At 39.5% G+C, this 12,714-nt stretch overlaps 1 protein-coding gene across 3 annotated transcripts in view; it reads left to right on the forward strand.

Annotated features, from left to right (window-relative positions):
• Positions 1 to 12,714, forward strand: part of ELMOD1 (ELMO domain containing 1) — a 75,479-nt gene that overhangs the window by 23,241 nt on the left and 39,524 nt on the right. For 2 of the 3 annotated variants that reach the window (XM_023208020.2, XM_023208018.3), the window contains exon 2: positions 4,141 to 4,242. In XM_023208020.2, the coding sequence (XP_023063788.1) occupies positions 4,226 to 4,242 (17 nt within the window). In that variant the 5' untranslated portion in view covers positions 4,141 to 4,225. Of the gene's footprint in view, positions 1 to 4,140; positions 4,243 to 11,446; positions 11,583 to 12,714 lie in introns of all 3 variants that reach the window. The other variant, XM_023208019.2, reaches the window with a different exon arrangement.

The raw sequence follows: 12,714 nt of genomic DNA on the forward strand, positions 1-12,714 counted from the left end.
AACCAATTTTATAGCTAACTGAAATCAAACCACTTAAGGGTACAGACTTCTTAAAAATTTAGAAAAACTATTTTTAAAATGCAATCCATTCTTTACTACCTTAGTTGCATGAGAATTCTTTTTCAGTCGTATTCTAATGACAAAGAGCTTTTGTTATGAACAAGTGTCGTATATGCTACTTATTTAGTAATTCCTTCTGAACTATGGTTTTAATTACCATCTACATGCTGAGAAAGCCCAAATCTTTGTTTCCAACCTGTCTTCCTGACCTTCAGATCCATGAATCTTTACTCTACCACTTTGTCCTGAAAACTAAAAATGTTCCAAAGACCTTTTGTACACCCAAATCCCCAAATATGCTTCTCCAAAATATCATATCTTAATGAATAATTCTGCTGTCTATCCAGTTGCTGGCCACAAACATGGGCATAATGTTCAACTGCCCCTTTTCCTTTACCAACCATCCCCCCAATCAATCAATTAACAAAGGTCCTATCGAGTCTACCTTTTAACTGTCTCTAATATCCTTCACACCTCTGTCTGTCCATTGCCTTATCCTGCCATTATTACCTTTGCCCGGGTTATTGCAACAAGTTTGTAGATGGTATCCTATGCCTATAATTTTAGGTATAGGATTTATTCCTCATATTACAATTTATTCTTCATATTACAGTCAGAGTATTTTGTTTTGTTTTGTTTTGAGTCGGAGTCTCTGTCGCCCAGGCTGGAGTGCAATGATGCGATCTCAGGTCACTGCAACCTCCGCCTCCTGGGTTCAAGCAATTCTCCTGCCTCAGCCTCCTGAGTTGCTGGGGCTACAGGCGCACACCACCACGCTCGGCTAATTTTTGTATTTTTAGTAGAGATGTGGTTTCACCATGTTGGCCAGGATGGTCTCGATCTCCTGACCTCGTGATCCACCTGCCTCGGCCTCCCAAAATGCTGGGATTACAGGCATGAACCACCATGCCTGGCCCAGAGTATATTTTTTAAACTAGAGATCTGATCTCGTCACATCTCAGCTTGAACACTTTCAATGGTTCCTTACTGCTCTTGAGATAAGGTTCAAACTTCAACGTTACTTACTAAGCCTTCTTGATCTGACCCTACTTGCTTTTCCGTATCTTGCCATCACTATTTTTCCCATCCCTCTCACTGAGCACCACACTAAGTCATATTGGAACTTTATCTCTTATAGATATTGTGCATTATTTTGCCTTTAGGGCTTTGCATGTGCTATCTGGAGAGCCCCCAACCCCTACATCTAGGCTAAGCATCTCTCCTACTCACTGCCACAGCACCTATTTCCACTTGTGATACTGTGTTTGAGTCCCTGTTTGTTTCTCTGTGTCATCTTCTCTCTTCTCCCCCCCAAAGATTGTTGCATCTACAGGGTAGAGCCATGCCCCTTTTGTTTACCCATAGTATCCCTAGTGCCTCACTATGTCTAGAGCATAGCAGGCATTAACATATTTTATAAACTTTTTATTTTAAAAACAGTTTTAGATTTACAGAAAAGTTACAAAGATAGTACAGAGAGTTCCCTTATACTTTCCCCTGTTGTCAGCATCTTACATTAATATGATACATTTGTCACAATTAGTGGACCAATACTGATACCGTGTTATTAACTAAAGTCCTTGCTTCATTCACTTGTTCTTAGTTTTTACCTGGTGTCCTTTTTTCTATTCCAGGATCCAATCAGGGTACCACATGACGTGTAATAGTCATAGCCCCTTTGGCCTGCACCTCTTGGCTGTGACGGTTTCTCAGACTTTCCTTGTTTTTTAAGCTTTTGAGAGTTTTGAGGGGTACTGATTAGATATTTTGTGGCATGCCCTTGAATTGGGGTTTGTTGAATGTTCTTCTCATGATTAGACTGGGGTTATAGGTTTCGGGGGGTAAAGTGCCATTTTCGTCATATCAGGTCAAGGTTACATGCTATCAACATGACTTATCACTGGTGATCTTAGCCTTGATCACCTGGCTGAGGCAGTGTGTGTCAGGTTTTTCTTCTTTTTCTTTCCTTTTTTTTTGAGACAGAGTCTCGCTTTGTCACCCAGGCTGGAGTGCAGTGGCGCCATCTTGGCTCACTGCAACCTCCACCTCCCAGGTTCAAGCAATTCTCCTGCCTCAGCCTCCCAAGTAGCTGGGATTACAGGTGCCCACCACCACACCCGGCTAATTTTTGTATTTTTAGTAGAGATGGGGTTTTACCATGTTGACCAGGGTGGTCTCAAACTGCTGGCCTCAAGTGATCTGCCTGCCTCCATCTTCCAAAGTGCTAAGATTACAGGCATGAGCCACTGCTCCCAGCCCTATTGTAGTTATTCTTTTTTCCCCTTTCCACACTGTATTCAGAAAACCATATGTCCAGTTTATATTTAAGGGATAGGGAGGTTTTTTGTTTTGTTTGTTTTTGAGACAGAGTCTCACTCCTTCACCCAGACTGGAGCGCAGTGGCACATCTCGAGTCACTGTAAACTCCACCTCCCAGTTCAAGTGATTCACGTGCCTCAGCCTCCCGAGTAACTGGGACTATAGGCATGCACTACCACACCCAGCTAATTTTTGTATTTTTAGTAGAGATGAGGTTTCTCCATGTTGGCCAGGCTGGTCTCGAACTCCTGACCTCAAGTGATCTGCCCGCCTCTGTTTCCCAAAGTGCTAGGATTACAGGCATGAGCCAGGGCACCTGGCCTGCTCAACTTACTTGAGGGCAGAGTAGCTACATCAATTATTTGACCACTGGGAGTTCTTTCAGTTGGCTGCTGTGTTTATTTGACACACGCCTATTTTGTTTACCTTGAGCACTTCTTGACTTTCTTGTGCTGCAAGATGCTTCGGGTTCACCTTGCCCTGACCCAGCTTTAGAATCAACCATTTCCCTAATGTCCCCTAGATGCTTTTATTGTTGCATGTATTAGAAAGTATGATCTGAGTATTGGTGGGAACTAACCAAATTAAATTAAAATTTGGATTCATTTATAAAAGCCACAAAAGTACAAAGGATAATATATGTTCCCACCACTCAAAATGAATAAATGTTATTTTTCCTTTTATTTCGCCTCAGATATATTTTAAGAAATAAAATACACAAAATTGAGAAGATCGTTTTTTTCTCCTTCCAATCCTAAACCCCACCTCTCTTCCCAAAAGCAACCACAGTCTTAAATGGGTGTATAGACAGTTTTTTCAAGCATGTATGGAATATTTACAGAAATAAATGTGTTAAATAAGAGACCAGCTTTTATTCGAGCTAAGTATGAGTTCGCACACTCTGGGCTGTTCTAGTTGTCAATGTGTCTCTGCCTGCAGCTCTTTTTCGAATGTAGATTCGTTTCCTTGCATTGCTGCTGCAGTGGATGTTCCATTTGTCTCTTTTCTCATGAGATAACTTCTCTCCACTTGCAGACACTCTCTCTTCTATAGTCTGTTTTATCCCCTCTCATCCTAACTTGCTGCTTTGTAGGCTGCTCCTACTGTCTTCCTTACCAAGAGGAAGAAGGCTGATAACCTGATGTACACTTTGCGAAAGCAAATCATAAACCGAAAAGTGCCACGCAAATATCAAATCTCACTGCCCTGTTCACCGTGCCAAAAGACAACGGCCTGGGACATCATTCATTTCTTTGTAGTATCTTACTCTTTAAGTTATTCTGGAGCTTGAGCTCTTTAACAGTTACCTTTTATCTGAAAGTTAGTTGGTTCCAGTTATTTTTGAGTTGTACTTCTACAAAGTTGGGGCCGCCAGATTTTGGACTATTGGATATCTGGAAATGCAGATGGTTAATTTTATTGTTCTTCATTTTTATTTTGCTTATGAATACTATTCCTAAAGATATAGGAACACTACCCAAAATAAAGGAAAAGCTTAATATTGCAGAGATTACTCATGCAATTCATAATTATTCCAGCAAGTGACTTAAAATGAAAGGCTAATTGTATTAATATAATTATAAAGTCAAAGTCTGTAACTATAATCTCCATCCATTGAATTGCATTGCTCTGTGGACAGTTCCGTTGATAATGTTCTGGGTGGCTGGCATGTTACCTGCTTACCTCAGTAAGCAGAAATTTTTGGTTTGCACCTTCCAGCCTTATTAGTAAATATACCTAATACCTAATTTCTTCCCACAGTTGACACTTACTTGGACAAAGGCAAATTTGGAAGCAATTACTTGAGGACAGTTCGTATAGCATCTGGACAGTCAACACAGGCACCATGAAGCACTTCCTGAGGTATGTGTTTGCGGTTCCCTGGCTGGGCCCTCTACAGTGGAGAAACCTCCTCACTGGTTAGGGTAGTATTACCAGTCATCGTTTGTGATCCTGTGACCAGGTCTCCTAAAATTCTGTGAAATAGCATTGCATTTTTGCCAAGAATAACTTGGCCACAAAATTCCTCCGCTAACTCTATATACGTGTTGATGACAAGACGGAGCACTTGTAGATAGTGAGAGAGTGTGGGCACAAAAGCTTGGGCACTTGAGACAGCCCTGGTGCCATGTGTCTCTGCACAATGGTACACCGCTGGCCTGAAAGGTTTAAGGAAATAGCTGTCAATGAATCACTTGATACAATTTGTGCAAAATCATTTTCTGGAAATAAGTGTCCTTTTAAATATCCTTTAATTTAGATTTTGGGTGGCTGGCCAATCCATACGGGCATTTTAAAATTTTGTGGGGGTCAAACTATATGTTCTAAGCTTCCACTCTTCTTACCTCAGTGATGTCTCTGAAATTTGTATCAATTGTTGTTTCCCTGAAGACTGTGCTGGACAGAGTTTGCCATACATTGGTATGTTTGGGGTGATCTTTTTTAGTTTTGAAAACCATTTGGCTGGACCTAAAGTTATAATTATTTTCAAGAGTATTGACTGCCATTCAGTTGTCTATTAATGGAATTCCCAGATAAGTTTTGCATAGTATTAAAATACGGCAAAATAAACTTAGGTCCTGAATGTGAGAAAAATACAACCCACTTTCCAGAAGATCGGGCTTCTTTTCCTCAAGATGGTGACCTTCCTCTGTTACATGTTCTTGTCTTTCACTCAGGCTTGTTTTTTCTAAGCAAATTAATAGACTTGCATCTTTTAAGAAATGATTTGACTCCTTCAATGGCCATAATTTAAGATCCCCCCACCCCCCGCCCCGCCCGCAGGGGTTTTGGTTCCATTGTTGTTTCTGGAGCACCCAGATCAGCTTGTGTGGGATTTACTGGGTTTTGACGCAGCTACTGGTAGTTTACTGGATCTTAGAATTGTGAAAACCTCTCAGGAGGTTACTGTGAAACAATTTACAGGCATCAGCATTTGTTTTATTGTACAGAATAGTATTGATCTCAGTTGTGTAAAAATATAGTATTTGAAAATCACGAGGACATTTACCAGCCAAGTATTTGACCTAATATGTTCTTGGTTGTCATGGTAATTAACTGACCTATCTCTATATTCATGAATTTGTGCACACCTCCTGAATGTAAACATGGCGTCTTTCAGCTGTGGAATCGTGTTAACAGAAAGCTTTAGTGTGAGATGAAGCTTAGAATTTAGGATCTTCCTTTGTAAAAGTGGTGATGATGGTGGTAAGGTTGCCAAGCCTTGTGCTACTCAGTTTCTTCCTCAGTGTCTCATTTGTTTTAGAAAAGTTTGAGCCACCTCAAAACCAGTCATTTTAGGAAAACTAGTAGCCTTTGGTTCTGTTAGTTTTATTGTTAAACTGAATAGGTGCAACATGTTTAGTAGAAAGTATATTTTTAAATTAATTTGTGTGTGATGATTTGGAACTGGTACAGTGAAAATCTACCACTGTAATTTTGCATAGACTAGCACCAAGGGTTACAGAACCAACACATCCCTATTAGTTACGTGTTCTGATAAACATTTTTTTCATGTAACTTGGAGTGTATATTTTATAAATATTATGTGACATTGATTATCTATGTGAAACTAAAGCTAGGATAACAGATTGTGCATTAAAACAGAAACTTGAGGATTTTCATTGACCATTGGTTTTGAAATAATAAGAGGAAACTTGATCATTTCCCTTCTTTAGTTGATTTATTTTCTGTAGTCCGTTTCCACAGATGTTGGATGATTTTGGCGATCTTTTCATTTGAACCAAAGAGAAGGTTATGTAAACAAAGCCTGAATGAATCAGGTGTTAATTCCTGAGCTCAGCAAATGTATTATGGAGAATGAGGAGCTGCTTTTCACTGGGAAGAATTCAGCATTGTTTAAAAGCCCACGCAGTGATTAATCTGTCAACTTCTGAGATGCTCTAGAATGAAGTGCTCCATGCACAGTCCCAGAAGAAATTAGGTTAACCTTAGAGAAACCAGGTTGTGGGAAAAAATGGATTTTGATCCACATTTAAGATACATGATACCCAATTGTTACCATCAGATATATTAATGGTATAAATATTCAGAGCATAAAGGAATAGAGAAAATATTCAATCTATGTCAAAAATTACATGAAATATAAGGAATAAATGCTATTCAATTAGTACACCTGGCTAAAGTGTGTATTTTAAATTGAGGATAGAAATGGGATATTGGATATGTATCCCCAAATCATCCAATCTGACTTTAGCCATGATGTGCATGAAAAGAAAACATGAAGCTGGGCGTGGTGGCTCATGCCTGTAATCCCAGCATTTTGAGAGGCCTAGGCAGGTGGATCACAAGGTCAAGAAATTGAGACCATCCTGGCCAACATAGTGAAACCGTCTCTACTAAAAATACAGAAATTAACTGGGTGTGGTAACTCATGCCTGTAATCCCGGCTACTCAGGAGGCTGAGGTAGGAGAATCACTTGAACCAGGGAGGCGGAAGTTGCAGTGGACAAAGGTTGCGCCATTGCATTCCAGCCTGGAGAGAAAGTGAAACTCTGTCTCAAAAACAAAAACAAAAAAAAAAAGAAGAGAAAAAGAAAACGTGGAATAACGTGGATAACAAAACATACCTACATGTGATCAGAAAAAGAAGGAACATTAGGGTTTCATTTTTGTAATATATTTTACTAACTTCAATTCAGTTAATGTGTATAACAGAGAAGTCTGAAGACTTGCGCTGAAGATCTTTTCCCTCATTGGGATTTAGTTATTGAGGTTATATTTTTTTAAAGTTATCAGAACATGATTAATTTTGGAAATTAATAAAGGAAAATTTTAAAGTCACCCATATAAATCATTGCTTCCAACTGTTCCAGTCTCAGAATCTGTTTCTTGGCCCTGGATCTCACCTCATATTTTCCTTCCTCCAGCAGAAAAGAGGAAAGGAAAATATCTGCCAAGCTCAAACCTCTGTGGGAGGAACTGAGCAATACAGCAGACTTATCCCATGTCCCAACTTTGAGGCAATCGAGGGAAAAAACTATTTTTCTAGTATTATTAGGTAAATAAAGGCTTACAATCAGCAAAAATAACTACAAATTGGATTTTTAAGTCATTCATACTTGATTAATATCTTGGTCCACTAATTCATTTAGTGTGCATTCGTAGCTAATAATGCAAGTATTTATGCCACTTTTATTCTCTCTTCATAGCAAATGTAATTAGTAAGACATAATATCCCATTTTACAAAGGAGGACAAGGAGGCTTAGTAAAGTTAAGTGACTTAAACAAAGGCACACAGATGTTTGAATGCAGGCCTGTCTGACTTCCAAGCTGTTTCTCATGTTTGTATCACATTACCCCATTACTGTGAGCCCACTGTGAGGTATTGTGGGTGATTCAAAAATGAATGTGAGGGCCAGGCATGGTGGCTCACGCCTGTAATCCCAGCACTTTGGGAGGCTGAGGCAGGCGGATCACCTGAGGTCAGGAGTTCAAGACCAGCCTGGCCAACAAGGTGAAACCCCGTCTCTACTAAAATTACAAAAATAGGTTGGTCATAGTGGCAGGTGCCTGTAATCCTAGCTACTAGGGATGCTGAGGCAGGAGAATCTCTTGAACATGGGAGGAAGAGGTTGTCGTGAGCCGAGATCACGCCACTGTACTCCAGCCTGGGCGACCAGAGCAAAACTCCATCTCAAAAATAAACGAATGTGAGATGTCTCTGTTCCAAAGTAACACACCACCTGGTAAGAGCCGAGGCGTATGCATACAAAACTAAGATATATAAAGGAATGCGATCAGTGACAGGTTACAGACATTTTGTGAAGGAATATTCACGAAACACTTCCTTGAGACAATGTTAAAAGAAAGGAAGGACTAGGATTTTAATATTTTAAAATAAGGATGGAAGATGTGGGATGCTATAAACAAGGCCAAGAAGGCATGACTGATGCCATAAGCACTAGGTCCGAGTTTGTTAGAAGTAGACCCTGTTTGGGGTGAGTAGAAGACGAGATGCGAAAATCAAATTAGGAGCAGTTCTTGGTCACCTTTGCAAGCACAGCATAAAGCAGCCCAGAGCATGGCAACATTTTCACCCTGACTTAAAGAGCACCTCAAAGAGAAAGGAAAATTGGATAAAAAAAATCTTTTCCCCTTGTAATACGTCTGGCCTTCTCTTAGAACCAGAAATCTAGTCCAATCCCTTCACCTTATGTGTGAGAAAGAAGAAACCCAGAGAAGCAAAGTAACCTCTCCAAAGTCGCATAGTTCATAGAGGCAAATTGGGACTAGACTCCAAGTCTGACTTCCAGACACGTTAGTCAAACTTTTTATTCAGCATGACCCACTTTCCATTGTTTTTGAAGAGCAGAAGGTGCGGGAACATGTAGTTGTTCCAGAATTTGATTAGCATTGCTTGAGGCATTGACTGAGCTTATAAGATACAGAAGCTAAGTCCTAAAAAGGGGAAAGCTTATGGCCTATGCATCCAAATACCTCTCTCACTGTAGACTGGTACTTTCAGCTGTAGTGTTCTCTTCTTTATGGTACATACATGTATGCAAGTATATTTGTACATGTATGTATGCTTATATATGACACATACGTATATATAAACACACACAAATACGTACATATATATACACACATATATTTTAAATTATTTTGCTCCCTACATTAAAACAAACAAAAGCTGTGTCCACACTCTCACTGAAATATGTTAACCTGCATCTTTTTCTAGGCAATCTGCTGTAGGTGACCTTCCCAAAGCCTGCCCATTGCCCTCAAGCTGTTGTCCGAGATCTTCTGGGAGCTGGATCACGTACATTCCAGCTCTCCCACCCCTTGGCTTTCTCTCAGCTTTTCAGGGCCAACTGTTTGGCCACTTCACTGTTTGTTAAGCTCTTCCCACAGAGCATGAGCAATATAACCGAAAGTCATGGGCACTCAATAAATGTTAGTTTGAATTTCATTCATTTACTCACTGGAATTTTTTTTTTTTAACTTTATATTCTAGGGTACATATGCACAATGTGCAGGTTTGTTACATATGTATACATGTGCCATGTTGGTGTGCTGCACCCGTTAACTTGTCATTTACATTAGGTATATCTCCTAATGCTATCCCTACCCCCTACCCCCACCCCACAACACGCCCCGGTGTGTGATGTTCCCCTTCCTGTGTCCAAGTGATCTCATTGTTCAGTTCCCACCTATGAGTGAGAACATACTCACTGGAATTTTCACTTTTGTTCTGAAGCAAGGAAGGCACGCTGATTTTCCAGGCTGTTTCTGGCTGTCCTTGTGGGATGGTGGGGTTGGCTTTCCTGTCCAACCTCAGAGGAATGGACTCTCTCTGTCTCCTCTGCCTCTCCAACACCCTGGGTGTTTTTCTTTTATAGAACCGTCACACTGTTTTTCAATTTTTTGTTTTTATTGTCCTTTTCCTTGCTAGACTATAAGCTTCTTGTGGACAGGGAGGTCATATGGCTTGCTGCGAAAATAAGTTCTTGACTCATGTTCACTTTTTCCACCGCCATATTTCCCACTCTCGTTTCTTCTGTACTGCACAGTCAGTCTCATTTTGTGTTTGGTTCTATGAAGGGATAAATAAAATAAATCGAAATACCTTTCAATTATCATTTTTCATTTTCCCCCAACTCATTTCAAATCTCTTTCTTTCAGCTGCTTTAGATCTTTAACAAAATGAATTTGTTCACAATACTGAGCATGTCCTCTAACTGGGTTGTTTAAATTTTTTTGAATTATATTATGTAGCAAATTTATAATAATAACAGGCCTATTTCTTATCCCCTATAGAATATTTTGAACCCTATAATGGATGATGGAGCATGAGTAATACCTTTGATGACTTTCCTTTATTTATATATTTACTTAATTTGGGTTGCCTTAAAAATAATTACCAATGAAAGTTTATATTTAAGGTTGCATTTAAATACTTTTAAAATGTCAAAGTATAATGTGTTATAATGTGTTCATTGCTTCTCCTTATAAATAAGTCAATAAAAGTATTATCCAAAGAGTAAAAAATAACCTGATTTTAAAAAATAAATCTTGTAGCCAGGCACAGTGGCTCATGCCTGTAATCCCGGCACTTTGGGAGGCTGAGGTGGGCAGATAGCTTGAGCCCATGAGTTCAAGACCAACTTGGGCAACACAGCAAGACCCTGTCTTTATAGAAATACAAAAATTAGCCAAACGTGGTGGCGCACACCTGTAGTCCCAGCTACTCGGGAGGCTGAGGTAGGAGGACCACCTGAGCCTGGAGAGGTCAAGACTGCTTCAGCCTAGGAAACAGAGTAAGACTGTGTCTTGAAAAATAAATAAATAGAAATAAATCTTATAAAGTGTATTTATGCATCAAAATTTTAGTTGAATAATGATGTCATTAATACATTAAGAGAAACCTGTACCTCCTTTTCTTTGAAAGGAAAGGGTTACACTATAATTTATTTATTTTAATTATTACACAATCAGTTAGTGCTCTCTAAGGCCTCAGATACAATTTCCCTGGAATGTATTATAAAAAGAGTGCCCTTTGCTACAGCAGTATAGTTTTGAATAACATTGATCCATGATAGATATATACCCCCCAATCCCCTTAATTTTTACTGTTCAGAAGTTAGTGTGATCTCTTCAGAAAAAGAATAATGGAAAAAAAACCATAGGGCCCCACGCTATCTGGGCATGGGATCTTGGAACCTCTCACCTGCTCTATAGGAAGGAAACACTCTTGTTTTCCTAGAGACCCACGGATGGTTGGTTTGTGTGATTTCACATTTCCAGTTCATGTACCAAGTCCTCTGCTGCCTCTCTTCCTAGTAGAGAGCTCTTAGAGAGATGGTCCCATTTACTAGGCAGAGTACCTACTGATAAGTTAATTCTCAGCTGATTGTCAGTGCCCCTGCTTAGGAACTTCAACTGAGCAACTAAATGAACTGCTGGGGACATTGAGCCGCTTGCTCTTCTCTATGGCTTTAGATGAAAAGTGTTTCATTTGGGAAAGTGTGGTTTGAACCAACAACCGTGATTATTTTTGTACATATCTTTCATCAACAATAGTGTACTTTTTATTTATTACAGGATTTCTTCAAGCAAGAATTAACTTTCATTATCTCATTCATTGAAACTGTTCAAAATAAGCCACTTTTCTCTTATTGTTCCAAAAGAAGACGTCAGAGTCACAAATTTAAGATGATGGAGTAGTGTTGCATTACAGGTACCCACACCCCCTCACCCCACAGGCAAGGGCTACATGGTTTTAGGTGCATTTCCTGTTTTGGAGGCCCCATCCCTCCTGAATGGATTCCTCTAACAAAGTGCCACAGGACAGGAGGTTGCTTTTATTTGGTAGCGGAGATATGATCCATTTCGAATAATTTACGTTGGGTGGCTATTCTGGTTCAAACTAGAGAATGAATGTTAGATAATAAACATGATCATAATTGCTTTATGGAAGAACACTGCTGTGAACTCAGCCCTAAACATCACTCTGCAGCATATTAATAAAAGGTAGTAACAGAAAAGATTGGAAATGGAGCATGTGTAGTAGCTCTTATTATTGAATCAGATTCTCCCAGTGTTGAAGCAAGGCATTCGTCTTAGGAAGCTACAGTAACTCTTTTTTGGAACACTATCAAAAAGCTGAGATTAAAAAACAGAAATAAACAAAAAACTGCTGCCTATGCATGTAGTTGTTAGAAAGAGGAGGTCGTGATCAGTATTTTCTCCATGTAGTCTTGAGGATTTAATTGTTGTTCCTACAAAATCTAACAGATTTTTTTAGTAGTGAGTCAAAAATCTTCCATCAAAATGAAGAAAACTAAGTCTAACGTTATGAAGAAGAAAAGCGAATATTGCCCAATTAAAACTAATCTCATTGGTTTCCTGATTCAGCCTGGGAGGAAAAGGAGCAGAATCATAAACCCCCTGAGCAGAGGGTTCAGAAGGTGAGGACGGTGTGAAACAGGAGGTTGAGATTAGTGCCGGTGCAAGAGACAGTAAGTGGGTTCTGTCTCACAGGTACATTTGAAATGCCTCCTCCCAAAGCATGCAGTCATGGAAAAAAAAAAAAAAAGAAAAGGACATAAAACAAAAGAAATTAAAAGGAGGAAAGGGTACAATGAATCCCCAAATCCTTAAACTCAAATAAGAAACAGATACACCTTTTCTTTCTCCCTTCCTTGTTCTCTTCCTTACTCTCTCCCTCCTGTCCCTCCCTTCCCTCTTGTCTCTCCCTTCCCTTCCCCTTTTTCTTTCCTTCCTTCCTTCCCTCCCTCCCTTCCTTTCTTCCTTCCTTCCTTCCTTTCTTTCTTTCTTTCTTTCTTTCTTTCTTTCTTTCTTTCTTTCTT

This window comes from Piliocolobus tephrosceles, chromosome 13 (genome assembly GCF_002776525.5).
Source record: "Piliocolobus tephrosceles isolate RC106 chromosome 13, ASM277652v3, whole genome shotgun sequence".
NCBI lineage: Eukaryota > Metazoa > Chordata > Mammalia > Primates > Cercopithecidae > Piliocolobus > Piliocolobus tephrosceles.